At 37.8% G+C, this 19,434-nt stretch overlaps 1 protein-coding gene across 6 annotated transcripts in view; it reads right to left on the reverse strand.

Annotated features, from left to right (window-relative positions):
- Positions 1–19,434, reverse strand: part of DGUOK (deoxyguanosine kinase) — a 35,921-nt gene that overhangs the window by 11,670 nt on the left and 4,817 nt on the right. For all 6 annotated transcript variants that reach the window (XR_002643145.3, XM_089922959.1, XM_022563040.3 and 3 more), the window contains exon 2: positions 12,049–12,161. Coding sequence is in view for 5 of the 6 variants with exons in the window: in XM_089922959.1 (XP_089779085.1) it covers positions 12,049–12,161 (113 nt within the window). In the remaining variant the exon portion in view is untranslated. The remainder of the gene's footprint in view (positions 1–12,048; positions 12,162–19,434) is intronic.

Genomic DNA, 19,434 nt, shown 5'->3' on the forward strand with positions numbered 1-19,434 from the left:
GAACTGAAGGCCTGTGTGGATAAGATGCTACGTGAGCTAGGTGCTGTAAGGGGTACACAAACAAAACTAAGATTTATCTCAATGTTCACTGTGCTATGTTATCTTATTTAATCTTCAAAACAGCATCATGAGGTAGGTACTACGGTTATGCCCATTTTCTTGAGGAGAACATCCACTCAGAAAGGTTAAGGAACCTACTTGTCCAAAGTTTCATGGTAAGTGTTGAATGGGGACTCACACCTGGCTTCCTCTAACTTCTTCATTCTAATATTTCTCCATATAAAGGCAAGCAAGACATGGTTCCCAAACTCAAGTAGCTCATAATGCATACGGAAAGGGGGTGACAAAGATATGGAGAGCTAGACTATAAAGCAGAACATACAACAAAGGGGTGATCACGGTATGGTGGAGGGAATCTGAGAAAGTTTCTGGAAAAAAGTGGCATTAAGCTGGGGAGTAAATGATACATAGAATCTCCACAGATGGAAATGGGGATTAAGAAGAAAGTATTTCAGGTAGAGACAAAAATACATGGGGTGGGGGGAAAGGTTAGACAACCACAAGTGGTCCAGTTTGGCTAAATATCACCCCCGGATTCCAAAGAGGGGTCCTATGCTTTGGAAGCCTTCAGCAGAGTATGTGTGTAGAGCAGAGTGGATCACAAAACAACTTCCCTGCTTTCAATTCTGCAACCCACAAACACAAACCAGCCTCACAAATGGCCCCTGGCTGAGAGCTGGAGGTTGAAGCAGGAGGACAAATTTGAATCTACTCGAGTCTCTGGTGGTGTCACCAGAGACTGGAGGGAGCCCACGGTTACAGCATAGCTCTGAGACTGCAGGGAAGCCTGCTGAGTGGAGTAGGGCACTGCGATGGCAGATGCACTAGGTTGACTGGGGCGGGGATTCTACCAGCAGGCTTTGGGTTACCAAAGGGAGCCTGTTCCAGAATAAAAAACTGTACAGAGGCCTACACAATTTCTAAAGAACCTATTTCAGCTACAGAACATATGCAAATATCCCTTCAAACATATAAACAATAGAGGGACAATCATTGGATATAAAAATATCCAGCAATTCAAAAGGAGTGGACCCATCCGTGTGTTCAGGACAAGCAGCCTCTCAGGAGACAGAGCTATTGCCACAAACAGGAGAAAACAAAAAAATCTCAATGGGACTCGAGACTGCCATGTTGATAAGAACAGGCTATCATAAAAGAGGAACAACTGACTTTCCTGGCAGTCCAGTGGTTAAGACTCTGCACTTCCACTGCAGGGGGCATGGGTTTGATCCCTGGTCGGGGAACTAAGATCCCACATGCAGCGTGGCGTGGTCAGAAAACAAACAAAACGGAGCAATATGAAAAGAACATTCTTAGAGGAGAAAAACGCAATTGCCAAAACAAAACTCCCAATGAAGATAGTAACCAGCACACTGTAAACTGCAGTAAACCTAACTAGTGAATATCATACAGAATATCAACTCAAGAAATTTCCCCTAAACTAAGAGAAAAAAAGCAGAAAATTATGAAAGAAATAAAAAGAAATACAGTTTAGGAGATCCAATATACATTGTTATACAGTGGTAGGGTATTTTTTGTTTTTTCTTTCTTTTCTCTGGAAAGATACATCAAGATGTAATGTCACTTGTGTCCTACCCGACAGCAGTGAATACAATTTTGTATCAAACAACTTTTCAAACAAAGGCTAAAATGATGTGCAACTTCACAGTACCCATATCTCAGACAAAGCTACCTAACCAAAGCAAACGATTTTCCTTCTCATGAGATAAAATTCCAATATAGAATGGTGAAATGCCACCCCCAATAAAAAAAGAGATCAGCAGAGGAAGACCACTACTCATAAGGTCTCCTTCTCATCAAATTTCACCATCACTGAGAATCACTGTCTAGTAGAAACACGACATATCTCTAGGTATTTTAGAACAGAAAGGAAGTTTAAAACCATGCTACAACTAGGAGTTATAGTCAGGGGGAACTGATCAGATGAAAAAGAAGCCAAAATCAAAGAAAAAAATTGAAGAAAATCTCTGAAGATGTGAGACTTTCCACCAGAGAAATTCACTAAGTACCAGAAAGGATTTAATATAGATTTACATATACAGCTTTCACACACACACACACACCCAGACCTAACCTAGCAAGATGTCAACAATTCATGAAAGCAAAACAAAACAAAAACTTAAGGAGGGGGGAAAACATTAATTACTTATTAAAAAAAAAAAGATCAGAACCATGTAACACTTCCCTACAACAGAAACTAAAGACATTTTAAGACAAGCAATCACTCAGAAATTATACCAACCACATTCTGAAAAAAAAAATCCTCTAAAATATATTTCAACCAATTGGAAAATGAATCAAAATAAAGAATTAAGAAATGGGAAGAAGTAATAAGAAGACAGTGGTCAGTGAACGACCAGTAGAACAGTTAAGTATAAAGTAATTATTATGAATGTGGTGAAGAAGTTTACTGCCAATTTCTATAGTTAAAAGAGAAACTTCAGGGAATTTCCTGGTGGCCCAGTGGACTTGGTAGGACTTGGTACTTTCACTGCTGGTATCCAGGTTCAATCCCTGGTCGGGAAACTAAGATCCCACAAGCCTTGTGGCGTGGCCAGAAAAAAAAAAAAAAAAGAGAGAGAGAGAGAGATAAATTTCACTACGTAAAAACATTCTGGATCTATAAAACTATAGATTTCTATACCTGGGGGATGGAGTCTGGAGAAGAAAGTAGTAAAAAAAAGTAGTAAAATTTATTTTTTTCTTTCATAGAGACCCCATTAACATTGATAAATAGGTTTAAACATTTATATATATATATTTTATTGAAGTATAGTTGTTTTACAATGTTATATTAGTTTCAGGTGTACAGCATAGTGATTCTGTATTTTTGCAATTTATACTCCATTATAGTTTATTACAAGATAATGGCTATAATTCTCTGTGCTGTACAGTATACCCTTGTTGCCTCATCTATTTTATACATGGTAGTTTATACCTGTTAATCCTACATCCCTAATTTGTTCCTCCCACTTCCCTCTCTCCTTTGGTAACCACAAGTTTGTTTTCTATATCTGTGAGTCTTAAACATGTATATTTTTAATTTAAACGTTTCCACTAGTAGAGTAAAAATAGTAAAATTTCCATACGAATGAAGGGGAGATAAATGAAAGAAATATTCAAATACAGCAAAAAGGAAAAAAAGGAGATGAAAGCACAAAATAAGGTGGCAGGAATAAATTAAACATAATCATGATAAAAGAGAAAAATTCCCAGGAAAGGCAAACCCTAAGACTGGGTAAAAGCTAAAAATCCTGTTCATAAGTGAAACGCCTAAAACAAGATGACATACATTAGCTGAAAGTAGAGGGGCAGCAAAATCCACCAGGTAGATGCAAATAAAACGAATGCAGATGTGGCAAAGCTGTATTAAGAAAAAAAAAAGCACTGGGACTTCCCTGGTGGTCCAGTGGTTAAGACTCCACGTTCCCAATGCAGGGGGCCCGGGTTCGATCCCTGGTCATGGAACTAGATCCCGCATGCCACCAATAAGAGCCCACATGCCAAATAAATTAATTAATTTTTAAAAAAAGCATTAAATTCTACAAGACTAGTAAAGCAATAAAGACTCCACAAAAAAGTCATGAACCTTTTTACATGGAATAATAAAGCACTGAAATACAAAAATATAAAGTCAATTAAAAATACAAGGAGAAATAGACAAAACACAATAAAAGAACAAAACTTTAGTACACTTCTCTCAGAATTTAATAAAAACAGTAGACTCTCAAAATAAGAACTTGGAGGATAAGACTCTTAATCATTATTTTTTTCCACATATCTGAAACTGGGATACATCTTATAATGCTTACTAAACGTAATAGACATTTTAATTATTCCTTAGAAGTGTCACTAAATTGATAATGTCTTATAATCAATGACATCTTGGAATTTATAAAATATGTCACATCAAACTACATATACCTTACAGATAATACATATTCTTCTTAAAAGTCCATGGCACACTTATCAAAATTGAGCATACATAGTCAATGAAGAAAATCTCAGTAAGTTTCCTCAGTGAGAAACTGTATAAGCCACATTGATCATAACAAAATAAACTCAGAATTAACAAAATAATAAACATACAAAATCTACTCAGAATATGTAAAACACTACAAATAAATCTTAGGCAAAAAATAAATTAAAACTACAATTACAAACTCTTTAGAAATTTCAGTTAAATTCTCATATGTCAAAATCTAGAAGACAGGGCCAAAGCTTATCCCATGAAAAAAATTTCCTGTTGCAAATGCTTTTATTATTAAGGCAGAAAAAAGGGAAAAATACACAAATTAATCATTCACACTAAAGAGCTTTAAAAATGCAAAGAAATTCTGAGAAATAAATAAATTTAAAAGCAAAAATTAATGAATTAGAATGCAAGCCCCAATAGAATTAAAAATTAAAATCCATTAATTGGGTCTTTTAAAAAAGGACAAATAAATAGACAATCATCTATCAAACCTATTCCTCCCAAAATATTCACACAGATAAGCAACATCAGACAAAAGATACAAAACCTCTTGATACAGAAGAATTTAAAGTATCAAAGAATATATGTAATAATTTTACATTATTAAATTTGAAAATCTCAATAAAAGGGCAATTTTCTAGAAAACAAAATTATCAAAACTGATTAAAAACCCTGAATAATAACTGAGGAAGAAACACTTGTCTAATAACTATTCCCCCCAAACAGCACTGAATCCATGTAATTTTAAAACTGATTTCTGTCATACCTTCAAGGAATAGATAATTTCTATGCTAAAAATAATACAAAGCTTCCAATTCACTTTCATAACCCTGATGGTAAAACCTGTCAAAAACTGCACACATAAATATAATACCAATTAAATTTATTAATACACACAAAATTCCAAACATATTAGCAAATTAATGCAACAGTACACCATGACCAAAAGGGTTTATTCTAGGAATGTGAGGATGACATCATTATCCAACCTATGACTAAAACTAAAAGGAAGAAAGAAAAATCCCACGGTTAACTCACTAGATGCTAAAAAAGGCTTTTGATGAAAACTCAACATCTGTTACTGATGAAAACAGTTAATATCCTAGTAATAGAAGTACCTCCTCCACATGGTCTATTGAAATGAATGACAAGCACAGATCTTAACAATGATACATTAGAGGTACTTTCGCTAAACACAGAAAACATAAAAGTGACTACCATCACTGCTATTATTCAATATTGTTCTGGAACTTCTATCCAACAAAAGAAAACAGAAATGAGGTTTGGATATTGGAAAACTCTTACAACTGATTAGAATTTAGAGAAAACTATTATTTTCTAAAACCTCAAGCAAATAAAGCAAAAAAAAAATTAATGTGAGAATTAAGTCACACAAGACATACAACAATCAACTGCTTTTCTTTCAAATAGCAATAACCAGTTTGAAACAGATGAAGGGAAAACAGATCCCAGTCACAATAACAACAAAATATATAACCACTCAGGAATAAACTAAACAAGACTATTACTGGGGATTCAGATAAAAACTTGGGGAAAATCAGACTCCTGTAACTTTTAAAGTCACACAAAGAATAAAACCTTAAAAGCAAGAGAAAGAAAAACAAGTGCCTGTTTTTATAATCTTGGGCTGTAAGAGGTCTTTTTAAACTTTCGCGTCAAAGGCAGTAACTAAGAAGAAAACAATAGACTTGACCACATAAAAACTTAAAAGTATTATATTGCAAAATACATCATACAGAAAAGGAAAGAAAAAATGACAAACTGGTGAGAGTATCGACAATATATGACAGAGTTAAGATATATTTTTTAACATCTTTATTGGAGGATAATTGCTTTACAATGGTGTGTTAGTTTCTGCTTTATAACAAAATTATACATATACATATATCCCCATATCTCTTCCCTCTTGCGTCTCCCTCCCTCCCTCCCACCCTCCCTATCCCACCCCTCTAGGTGGTCACAAAGCACAGAGCTGATCTCCCTGTGTTATGCGGCTGCTTCCCACTAGCTATTTTACATTTGGTAGTGTATATATGTCCATGACACTCTCTCAATTTGTCCCAGCTTACTCTTCCCCCTCCCCATATCCTCAAGTCCATTCTCTAGTAGGTCTGCGTCTTTATTCTCGTCTTGCTCCTAGGTTCTTCATGACCTTTTTTTTTTTAGATTCCATATATATGTGTTAGCATACGGTATTTGTTTTTCTGTTTCTGACTTACTCCACTCTGTATGACAGACTCTAGGTCCATCCACCTCACTACAAATAACTCAATTTCATTTCTTTTTATGGCTGAGTAAAAACTGTATATGTATATATGTGCCACATCTTCTTTATCCATTCATCCAATGATGGGCACTTAGGTTGCTTCCATGTCCTGGCTATTGTAAATAAAGCTGCAATGAATATTGTGGTACATGACTCTTTTTGAATTTTGGTTTTCTCAGGGTATATGCCCAGTAGTGGGATTGCTGGGTCGTATGGTAGTTCTATTTTTAGTTTTTTAAGGAACCTCCAGACTGTTCTCCATAGTGGCTGTATCAATTTACATTCCCACCAACAGTGCAAGAGGGTTCCCTTTTCTCTACACCCTCTCCAGCAATTTATTGTTTGTAGATTTTTTGATGATACCCATTCTGACTGGTGTGAGATGATATCTCATTGTAGTTTTGATTTGCCTTTCTCTAATGATTAATGATGTTGAGCATTCTTTCATGTGTTTGTTGGCAATCTGTATATCTTCTTCGGAGAAATGTCTATTTAGGTCTTCTGCCCATTTTTGGATTGGGTTGTTTTTTATTTTGATATTGAGCTGCACGAGCTGCTTGTAAATTTTGGAGATTAATCCTTTGTCAGTTGCTTTATTTGCAAATATTTTCTCCCATTCTGAGGGTTGTCTTTTGGTCTTGTTTATGGTTTCCTTTGCTGTGCAAAAGCTTTGAAGTTTCATTAGGTCCCATTTGTTTATTTTTGTTTTTATTTCTATTTCTCTAGGAGGTGGGTCAAAAAGGATCTTGCTGTGATTTATGTCATAGAGTGTTCTGCCTATGTTTTCCTCTAAGAGGTTGATAGTGTCTGGCCTTACATTTAGGTCTTTAATACATTTTGAGTTTATTTTTGTGTATAGTGTTAGGGAGTGTTCTAATTTCATACTTTTACATGTACCTGTCCAGTTTTCCCAGCACCTCTTATCGAAGAGGCTGTCTTTTCTCCATTGTATATTCTTGCCTCCTTTATCAAAGATAAGGTGACCATATGTGCACGGGTTAATCTCGGGGCTTTCTATCCTGTTCCATTGATCTATATTTGTTTTTGTGCCAGTACCATACTGTCTTGATTACTGTAGCTCTGTAGTATAGCCTGAAGTCAGGGAGCCTGATTCCTCCAGGTCCGCTTTTATTTCTCAAGATTGCTTTGGCTATTCGGGGTCTTTTGTGTTTCCATACAAATTGTGAAATTTTTTGTTCTAGTTCTGTGAAAAATGCCAGTGGTAGTTTGATAGGGAATACACTGAATCTGTAGATTGCTTTGGGTAGTAGAGTCATTTTCACGATGTTGATTCTTCCAATCCAAGAACCTGGTATATCTCTCCATCTATTTGTATCATCTTTAATTTCTTTCATCAGTGTCTTATAATTTTCTGCATATAGGTCTTTTGTCTCCTTAGGTAGGTTTATTCCTAGATATTTTATTCTTTTTGTTGCAGTGGTAAATGGAAGTGCTTTCTTTCACTTTCAGATTTTTCATCATTGGTGTATAGGAATGCAAGAGATTTCTGTGCATTAATTTTCTATCCTGCTACTTTACCAAATTCATTGATTAGCTCTAGTAGTTTTCTGGTAGCATCTTTAGGATCCTCTATGTATAGTATCATGTCTCCTGCAAACAATGACAGCTTTACTTCTTCTTTTCCCATTTGGATTCCTTTTCTTCCCTGATTGCTGTGGCTAAAACTTCCAAAACTATGTTGAATAAGAGTGGTGAGAGTGGGCAAACTTGTCTTGTTCCTGATCTTAGTGGAAATGGTTTCAGTTTTTCACCACTGAGGATGAGGTTGGCTGTGGGTTTGTCATATATGGCCTTTATTATGTTGAGGAAAGTTCCCTCTATGCCTACTTTCTGCAGGGTTTTTATCATGAATGGGTGTTGAATTTTGTCAAAAGCTTTCTCTGCATCTATTGAGATGATCATACGGTTTTTCTCCTTCAATTTGTTAATATGGTGTATCACATTGATTGATTTGCATATATTGAAGAATCCTTGCATTCCTGGGATAAACCCCACTTGATCATGGTGTATGATCTTTTTAATGTGCTGTTGGATTCTGTTTGCTAGTATTTTGTTGAGGATTTTTGCATCTATGTTCATCAGTGATATTGGCCTGTAGTTTTCTTTCTTTGTGACATCCTTGTCTGGTTTTGGTATCAGGGTGTTGGTGGCCTTGTAGAATGAGTTTGGGAGTGTTCCTCCCTCTGCTATATTTTGGAAGAGTTTGAGAAGGATAGGTGTTAGCTCTTCTCTAAATGTTTGATAGAATTCGCCTGTGAAGCCATCTGGTCCTGGGTTTTTGTTTGTTGGAAGATTTTTAATCAGTTTTAATTTCAGTGCTTGTGATTGGTCTGTTCATATTTTCTATTTCTTCCCGGTTCAGTCTCAGCAGGTTGTGCATTTCTAAGAATTTGTCCATTTCTTCCAGGTTGTCCATTTTATTGGCATAGAGTTGCTTGTAGTAATCTCTCATGATCCTTTGTATTTCTGCAGTGTCAGTTTTTCCTTTTCCTTTTTCATTTCTAATTCTATTGATTTGAGTCTTCTCCCTTTTTTTCTTGATGAGTCTGGCTAATGGTTTATCGATTTTGTTTATCTTCTCAAAGAACCAGCTTTTAGTTTGATTGATCTTTGCTATCGTTTCCTTCATTTCTTTTTCATTTATTTCTCATCTGATCTTTATGATTCCTTTCCTTCTGCTAACTTTGGGGTTTTTTTGTTCTTCTTTCTCTAATTGCTTTAGGTGTAAGGTTAGGTTGTTTATTTGAGATGTTTCTTGTTTCTTAAGGTAGGATTGTATTGCTATAAACTTCCCTCTTAGAACTGCTTTTGCTGCATCCCACAGGTTTTGGGTTGTTGTGTTTTCGTTGTTGTCTGTTTCTACGTATTTTTTAATTTCCTCTTTGATTTCTTCAGTGATCTCTTGGTTATTAAGTAGTGTATTGTTTAGCCTCCATGTGTTTTTTTTCTTTTCGGTACGCGGGCCTCTCACTGTTGTGGCCTCTCCCGTTGCAGAGCACAGGCTCCAGATGCGCAGGCTCAGCGGCCATGGCTCATGGGCCCAGCCGCTCCACGGCACGTGGGATCCTCCCGGACTGGGGCAAGAACCCGCGTCCCCTGCATCGCCAGGCAGACTCTCAACCACTGCGCCACCAGGGAAGCCCGTGTTTGTATTTTTTATAGATTTTTTCCTGTAATTGATGTCTATGATATTTAACATACGAGTTCTTATGAAGCCATTACAAAAACCTGCAGATCTCAATAGAGGAAAAAAAAAAAAAGCAAGAGGTTTGAATAGGCAATTCACTAAAGAATACTAATAAAGGCCAATAAACATTAAAAAGTTCAATTCACTGGTAATCAAAGAAATGTAAAATAAAATAACACACCATTCATTTTCTTGCCTCTCAAATCAGAAAGGATAAAAAAAAATAACACCCAGTGTTGCTGAAAATATGAGAAAAATAGTACAACTTTTCTGAAGGAAAATTTTATAAAATATAACAAAAGTCTCAACAAAACATGTTGTTTTTCGACATCAAATTCCAGTTCTAGATTACCCTCAAAATTAGCTATTAAAAAGAAAAAAGATATAGCTACAAAAATATTCATCATTGTGACATTGTTTATAATAGGGAGAAATTAGAAAACTAAGTATTCAAAATAAAAGACTGAATAACTAAATGATAGCACACCATATTATGCAGTATACAGCAACCATTAAAGTGACATTACCTTGTAAAGGTAAAAGGAAGAAGACCTTGGATATCAAGTGACACGCAAGTGACAATCACAATTTTTGTTTTAAAAGAGGAAATGTATGTATGTTCTATACATTTATATAAGTGTATGTAAATATATACATTTTCTCCTTTGTAGATAGAAACCTAAAAGGACAAAAATGTTAACTGTTTTACCACTGGATAATGGGATTATGGGAGTATTAGTTATCTAAGTTTTGACAAAATTTAGTGGTTTAAACAAAAAACACTCATTAAATCCATTTCTGTTGGAAAGGAATTTGGGACACAGCTTAGCTGGGTGGTTCTGCCTCAAGGTTTTCCATGAGATTTCAGTCACGACATTGGCTGAGGCTACAGTCATCTGATGACCTGACTGGGGATTGAAGGATCTGCTTGCAAGACTCACTCACAAGGCTGCTGGCAGGAGGACTCAGCTCCTTGCTGCATGGGCCTCTTCACAGACAGGTATGCTGCATTATATGGCAGCTGGCAACACCAGAGCCAAATGATCAAAACAGAACAAAATGGAAGATACAATGTCTTTTATGACCTACCATAAAAAGTCACACACTGTTAAACCTGCTACACTGTATTCATTAGAAGCAAGTCACTAAGTCCAGGTCACACTCAAGGGGAGAATTAAGGTCCACTTCTTGAAGGAAAGAGTATCAAACCATTTGTGGATATATTTTTAAATCCCCAAAACAGGTGACCTGTGGCATACTCAGAAAAAGATAATTTATTTTCTAAATGGAAAAGTTAATTCACAAATACACACACGCATGCACACATATACACATACACATATGGAGACAGTTTAAAAAACAAATAATCCTCAATAAGTATTTTATTTGTCTGCCAAAAAAGGTAACACAATCCTAAGTTGGAATAACACATAAATGGCACCCAGAACAAGTTCTATGATATTCTATACCATTTAGACTACATCCAGAATGTCCTGTTCAGCTCTGAGTACCACTCTTACTAAAATCTAGGTGGAAAACTAACAAACTGGAGCACATCTCCTAGACAAAGCTACTTCAGCATGAGAAATAGTCTGGAGGAAAATGGTATTTGGTTTCAAAGAGAGAAGACTTGAGGGGGAGAAAAAGCAGGCAAATCATTGCCTTAGAAACGTACGAAGGGTTGCCATATGGAAAAGTTAAAAGACTTAACAGGCAGAATTTGAACCAATGAGTCAGAGTCACAGGTATGCAAAGTGGCTCATACAAGAACTTTCTAACAATAGGTTGTAAAAACAAGAGTGAAGCACTCAGTGAATGTTCCCAGGACTGCAGGAGTCTGTGGAGACTAAGGCATGGTGCTGCTACTCCCTCAGCTACCTCTAGTGTTCACGCTCAAATTGGTTCTTCCCTACTCACACTGATGTGGCTGGTGGTTTGGTGCTCTCCCAAAGCAACATACCTGACACTAGGGCTTAAGCCACGAGACATACATGGAATGTACAGTGCTTGGGATAGCATTGTACATAGTATGCACTTTATATAAACGTTAGCTATTATTTCTGCATTGACTCAAAATGTGACAAGATGCTCTCTAAGGTCCCTTTCAATTTCTAAGACTTCATCAATTAAGTTAAAATCATTATAATTAACTACTAATCCTTATGGTCAGTTTCAGTAATATACTTAAAGGTAGGAATGACAAAATTAACCTTCAAAGCCAGGATGGCTGCACATGCTTTGGGAAACCACAAAGAACAGAGACAGTCACTTATATAGACATGTAAAAACCACGAAAATCAAAACTAAACATATTCAAACAAGTCATATCCTCTCCGGTGTACATGGTCGCTTTAGGCAATGAAGGTGCTGATATTTTAAAAAGGAGATTCAAACTGGACTACTTCACCTACTCAGAGCAAATTAGATTATTACAATTAGTTTATTCACCTATGCTCACCTATGCCTGCCAACGACCCACCACAACTGAAAACTTACGTTTTGGGTGCCAGCAGCCTGGACATTCTGCCATGTTGCTACAGGTTCTGTAGCTACGTGCCACTCTGGGTAAGTTTTCGTGAGTAACTTCACAAAGGTGGATTTTCCCACAGCTGCAATGCAAACAGCATGTATTGGGATGCATCTCAAATCAGGGTTGCAGGAGGCGGCTGCTATTAAACTCTGTCACAAATGCCCAACTCAAGGGAACAAGTACCAGTTTTTCCAATTTCAAAACTCAGCAGCCACGTCACTGTCAGACTAACCAGTCACCATAATGAATGCAGGCAACAGGGAGGAAAAATACCCTTAAGATCTGATTTGTAATTTTAATGTCCCAACCTCTCAGAGGAAAAGAGTATTTAGTAACAGTTAAAAATGGAATAGACTCTCAAAAGTAGATGAAATCAGCTACATGTGTTGTAAAGCTTGAATCGCACAGTCCTATTTATTCGGTGACAGTATAAAAATTACAAGCTTTTCAAGATAGAAAATGAAGGCAATGACCCTCATTCATTCAACAAATCTAACCAATATTCAGGGAGTGCTATTATGTGCTCAGACTGTCCGGCACTGGAGGTACAATGATAAACAAAACACAGGATGGATTTTGCCCTCACAGAGCTTGTACGAGAGACAGATACCAAATAAACACATGAGTAACTAATAACAAATTGTATTAAGTGCTAGGAAAGAAAAATGCAGGATGGCTCTAATGTAGCTCAGGAGATCAAGGAAGGTTCCTCTGAAAAATGTTACCTGAGGTGAGACCTGAAAGACAAGGACTGGTCAGGCCAAGAGTGGGGGAAAGGTTGGGAAAAGAGGAAAACGGCGTACAAGAAGACAGAAGAGGAATCTGTGGCCCTGAAGTGACAGTGTGGTCAAACGAGGGAGAAGAATGGCTCAAAATGAGTGTGGAGAGGCTGGTAGGCAGGCCAGGGCCAGGTCACATGGGGCCCTGTACCATGGTAAAAAGTTTGAATTCTATTCTAAGGGCAATGGGATATCAGTGATGATGGGTTTTAAGCAGGGAAATGACCATGTCATTTTTAAAAGACCATCTCATTTTTAAAAGACCACTCCACCTGCTGTTGCACTGATGTAGAATTAGGCAGACCAGTTAGAAGATAACAGTAGCTTCAACCAAGGAGAGAGCAGAAGAGGTAGAAAGCAGTGATTGCTTTGAGAAATATTTTGGAGATGAAATTAACCTAGTACCACAACATTCAAGTTCTCTTTTCCCATTTACACCAACATCTAGCCCATACCTTCCTGAATTCCAGACTCACTATCTAAGAGCCCTCCAGACATTTCCACTTGGATGTCCTAGAAACAACTCAAAGTCAATATATTCCGTAAATGAACCCATCATCTTCCCCACCAAACTGAGCTTTCTCCCATGTCCCAACCGCAGGGTAAGACAGCACTCTCCACTCAGTCAGGACTTCTTCCTTCTCTGCCAAACCTCAAGTGGCCACCAACTGCTTTTGAACCTGCCTTCTAAAATTTCCACATCTGTCCTTTTCTCTCTATTCCCACCTCCTGCTCAAAGACCAGGCTTTCATTTCTTGCCTCTCCAACTCTGGCCTTGCCCTCTTCAATCCATCATTCATACTGCAGCCACACTGAACACAAAGTAACACTGCTTAAAATCCTCTGGCAGCTCCCTATTGCCTTCACAACAAAATTCAAACTCTTTAGCATGGCCTATAAAACACATCAAAATCTGGCCCCTGCACAGACCTCTCTGCCTCATTTCCCTTCAGGCATCCTGAGCTCCCACTGGACCAAACTCTTTGCAACTCTAACCATGCCATGCTGTCTGCTGCAAATGTGACTTTGCATATGCTTTCTCCTCACCTGGCCAACTCCTACTCAATCTTCAGATTCTGCTCAGATACACCTCCTGTGTGAAGGCTTTCAGGACCCTGATGCCTCTAAGTTGGATTAGCTCCTTTGTGCTTGGCCTGGCAATCTGGGTAAGACTCCATCACTGCCATTGTAATTCTGTTTCTCTAAGTAGAAGATGGGGTTCCTTCAGGGCAGGAACCAAAGCCCAGACTAATGACCTAGCTGAATGAATAAAACAAGTAATACATTATTAATTCCACTTCCCTACGAAACCCACATTTGTTAAAAATCAAAACATGAACGATAACAATGTGCTTGGAGCTCAATCTCCCCTACGGGAGGTGATCTTTCTCAAGTGAGTTCTACCCTTAGGAGGAACCCAAATGGAAGGAAGAGAAGGAAGGGGGAGGCACCCTTCCAGTCAATTCTATCAGCCACTCATAGTTACTGATCAGGAGCAAAGAGACATCTCAGCAGAAGAGCCCACACATCCAATATCTGACATTTATTACCCACCACTCCAACTCCTCTCTGAACACACAGGGTAAAGAACAAACACATAAATCTGTACATCTTGTACAGTCACACTCATCTCTCAGTCCCACCTCCACCCAACTCCTGTGTGCCTTTGCACATGTGCTCAGCCTCTGCTCCTCCCACACTTCAGTGAACAAATGCCTTCCCCTGCTCTGCTCAGCCTGTGTCTAAATCCCTTCCCCCACTAAGCATAAGGCCCACCTCTTCCGCGAAGTTCAGGACATCTCCAGCTCACACCGAATTCCTACCACATTGGGCAGCTGAATCAAACAAGCAATATTTATTAACTGCCTCTGATACATTTAGCATTTAATTGTTTTGATTGTTTCATGAGCCTCAATTTTGGTTTCCTAACAGGATCTGAATCTCTGAGGTTGGATCACAGGAATCCACATTTTTAAAGCATGCCCCAAGTGATCGTGATGCAGACTTATACTGGAGATTGCTATCTAGAACAATCTGATCACAATCAACAGAGGTGGTTTTTTAAAAAAATGGGTTCCAAAACCACATCCCAGACTACTAAATAAAACCCTTTGGGCTTGTCATGGAGTGCCCAACAGAGTTGCAGGAAATACAAATTGGTTGAATTTGTTTATTATCAGATACCTACCTGTCCTAAATAGTCCCTACTTTAAAATATTTGGCACAGATAGTCAATATTTAGATTGCAGGTTGGTGATTAAGCCTAAAACATGGTCTCTGGCTATGGGCTGAAAAATTATTTTAATTAATATGAAAAGATGAAGGTAACTGATTTGTTAGATGGGTGGGGTTGAATGGTTGTTAGAACTACTTAAATTTTTTAAAAGTTAAAAACAACTACCCAAGGAACGATTGCAGATGGAAAGGAAGGGCCCTGAGGGTTAGGGCGTGCCAACTTCACCTCTGAGATCAGAAGGGCAGTAAGTACTCTGAGAAACCGACTTATGCCATTTAAACACACAAAACCCCGAATGCCAATAAATGAGATGTAATGGGAAATATACAGTTCCAATTACTGAAACAGTCACACCAGGGCAACACCCCCACCTTGCACACCATCCCCCATTTCAAAGCTTTTGGAAATCCAGTTTAGCAATGAGAAGCCAGAGTTTCAGCAAAGAATGACAGTAAATCGTGGTGGAAGGTCCTAGGAGCTTTGCCATCCATGATGCTGTAGGGCTTGGAGAGCCTGGGTAATTTTCCATAGGGCGGCATTTCTTAAAACTGCATTCCAAGGGAACTCAGCTGCGCCAGGCACCACCCACAGATATGGAATAATTATTTTAAAAAATAATTCAAAATTATGTATTTATATTAAAACTAGACATAACTTTTTTTAAAGCTATGATACCTGACTGTAATAGTTTTTTTCTTCCTTTTAAGAAGTTTTGTAAAACAGAAATATAGATCAATGGAACAGGATAGAAAGCCCAGAGATAAACCCATGCACATATGGTCACCTTATCTTTGATAAAGGAGACAAGAATATACAGTGGAGAAAAGACAGCCTCTTCAATAAGTGGTGCTGGGAAAACTGGACAGCTATATGTAAAAGTATGAGATTAGATCACTCCCTAACACCATACACAAAAATAAGCTCAAAATGGATTAAAGACCTAAATGTAAGGCCAGACACTATCAAACTCTTAGAGGAAAACATAGGCAGAACACTCTATGACATAAATCACAGCAAGATCCTTTCTGACCCACCTCCTAGAGTAATGGAAATAAACCAAAAATAAACAAATGGGACCTAATGAAACTTCAAGGCTTTTGCACAGCAAAGGAAACCATAAACAAGACCAAAAGACAACCCTCAGAATGGGAGAAAAATTTGCAAATGAGGCAACTGACAAAGGATTAATCTCCAAAATTTATGAGCAGCTCATGCAGCTCAATAACAAAAAAACAAACAACCCAATCCAAAAATGGGCAGAAGACCTAAATAGACATTTCTCCAAAGAAGATATACAGACTGCCAATAAACACATGAAAGAATGCTCAACATCATTAATCATTAGAGAAATGCAAATCAAAACTACAATGAGAGATCATCTCACACCAGTCAGAATGGCCATCATCAAAAAATCTAGAAACAATAAATGCTGGAGAGGGTGTGGAGAAAAGGGAATCCTCCTGCACTGCTGGTGGGAATGTGAATTGGTACAGCCACTATGGAGAACAGTATGGAGGTTCCTTAAAAAACTACAAATAGAACTACCATACGACCCAGCAATCCCACTACTGGGCATATACCCTGAGAAAACCAAAATTCAAAAAGAGTCATGTACCAAAATGTTCATTGCAGCTCTATTTACAATAGTCCGGAGACGGAAACAACCTAAGTGCCCATCATTGGATGAATGCATAAAGAAGATGTGGCACATATATACAATGGAATATTACTCAGCCATACAAAGAAACGAAATTGAGCTATTTGTAGTGAGGTGGATGGACCAAGAGTCTGTCATACAGAGTGAGGTAGGTCAGAAAGAGAAAGACAAATACCATATGCTAACACATATATATGGAATCTAAGAGAAAAAAGAAAAGGTCATGAAGAACCTAGGGGTAAGACGGGAATAAAGACACAGACCTACTAGAGCATGGACTTGAGGATATGGGGAGGGGAAGGGTAAGCTGTGACAAAGCGAGAGAGTGATATGGACATATATACACCACCAAACGTAAAATAGATAGCTAGGGGGAAGCAGCCGCATAGCACAGGGAAATCAGCTCAGTGCTTTGTGACCGCCTGGAGGGGTGGGATAGGGAGGGTGGGAGGGAGGGAGACGCAAGAGGGAAGAGATATGGGAACATATGTATATGTATAACTGATTCACTTTGTTATAAAGCAGAAAGTAACACACCATTGTAAAGCAATTATACTCCAATAAAGATGTTAAAATAATTAAAAAGTAAAAAAATAAAATATATATAAAAAAAGAAGTTTTGTATTTTTTTTAAGACAAATGTTTTGAAGTATTCCCAGGGGTCTCATAAGAAAGGCGTTCTCTGCTCTTCCACTGCTACACTGGCCTCCTCCTAATGAGCAGAACATCTGTATGCACCAAAGTCTCTCTTCTTCAGGCAGGGCCAAATGACAAATGCCTCCCTGTGGTCTCTATGCTGAGCACTAGCCTCTTTTGATATCATTATCTCAGACTTATCACAATTAAGTTAGATCCCAGCTTAACTGTTCTCTTTCAATATACTTTTTAATATCATGAAATTTGGGAGGTATCAGATGTCATAAGCAGCATTAAATCTTCCTTTAGGGCCTTGGCTATCACTGTACTTTATTATGTGTGCCATGACTTGAGAAAGGGTGGGAGGTACTTTGTTAGAGTACATTATATCAACATGTTGATTTTTATTAGCACCAGGATCGTCATTCCACAGGCTGGATCAAAGAGTTCTGTTGTTAACATTCATCTCTTCCTAAATAATAGTTCTTTTCTCCCACAAATTTTTCCATAAACTACAATGCCTGTTATAGCTACATTATACTAAAACCTAGTAGTAAGAAAATAGTATCTGATGTAACACTCAAAATGATGTATTATTTTAAATTAAATACAGTTGTAGTTCATGGCAGCCTCTTTAAATATACCATCATCTTCAGGCATTCTCTTCTGAACAAGATGTAAAACCCTGTACCAAAAAGCAAACAAAAGCAGTAAATATAAAGCTGCCTATCTTTAAACAAAAAAATTCTTCCAAAGAAAATTTAAAGCCTTTATTTCAGGAACTATATTTGATGCTGCATTCATTCATTCAACCAACAGATGTTTACAGAGTAGCCACTAATGGTGGGTACTATAACTAAAATGATGAAGTGAGCTGAGATGCTGCCCTCAAGGAACTTATATCAAGGCTAAGCACCCAGGATCAAATAGGCTCTGAGCCTAAAAGCATTCTGGGAAAAAAAAAAATCACTCAGCTGACTTAAAAGAAACTTGATATATTTCAGCCCTGATTACTTTTATCTTCTTTTCATGAGAAAAAAAAATTTGTTGTTTAAAAAAAAAGCTCCTCACAGCTTCCAGAGTACAACTCAAACTTCTGCGTTTAGCATGAGACCCTTGCTGATCTGGAATGCCCTCACCACCTCTGCCCACCAGTTGATTCATCCTTTCACTGTCACCTTCTCAGTGAGGTCTCCTTGAACTCTCTCCAGCTCCACTTTATCCTTGGGCAGAGTTGATTACTGCCTGCTCTGGTCTACAGAGGCATCACACTGTAATTATTTGTTGACTCACCACTCCCTCTCCCTCTAGACTGGGAGCTCACTCTCTGAAGACAGGGGCTAACCTTATTTCCTTTGCAGCCTGAGTATCTGGCCAGGTGCTAAGAATGGAGATGGATGGATGGAATGAGGTGAATCACAGAAACAGAGAATCCAACTTATTCCAAACACTGTATATTGGATACAATGTTTGGATTAAATAGGTCTTTTTTTCCCTAGAATTCTTGCCCAAATGTTTATACTTAATGAAAGTAAAAGATGACATTAGTGACGTTAAATCACTCATTTTGAATGCTGGAGGATATGTTATTTAGGGAAGCTCTCCACTGCTTTACATACAAGTCTCTAGATGGCAAAAGTGAGGTTTCTTCTCTGTTGGGTCTTTGAAAATCAAAATGAAAAAAACAAAAAGAAAAACAAAATAAAACAAAGTGAGACTAGTCTGAGTTGACTCACTGACAGTATTTCCTGCGGCGATCCTTTCTTCAATTTAGGTTTGTAATCATAAAATAACTGGCTTTGGAAGACGATAATACACTTTAGTGATGAACACACTTAATAGATAGGCTAGGTATTTTATTTTTTAGATTTTAAGGGATTCTAGGTTCCAAGCTTTTGACTCTTAATCACACATGGCATATGGCTCATAACACAGGCTAGATGCCCTTACTTGCTACTTCACTGATCCATTTTCCTTACATGCTGCTATCTGCACCCACAGGATCGGATTAAGATTTAGAGCAGCAGGACTACAAGAAAAGCAT

Source organism: Delphinapterus leucas, chromosome 13 (genome assembly GCF_059928025.1).
Source record: "Delphinapterus leucas isolate spDelLeu-1000000601 "Yukka" chromosome 13, BTC_Dleu_Yukka2, whole genome shotgun sequence".
NCBI lineage: Eukaryota > Metazoa > Chordata > Mammalia > Artiodactyla > Monodontidae > Delphinapterus > Delphinapterus leucas.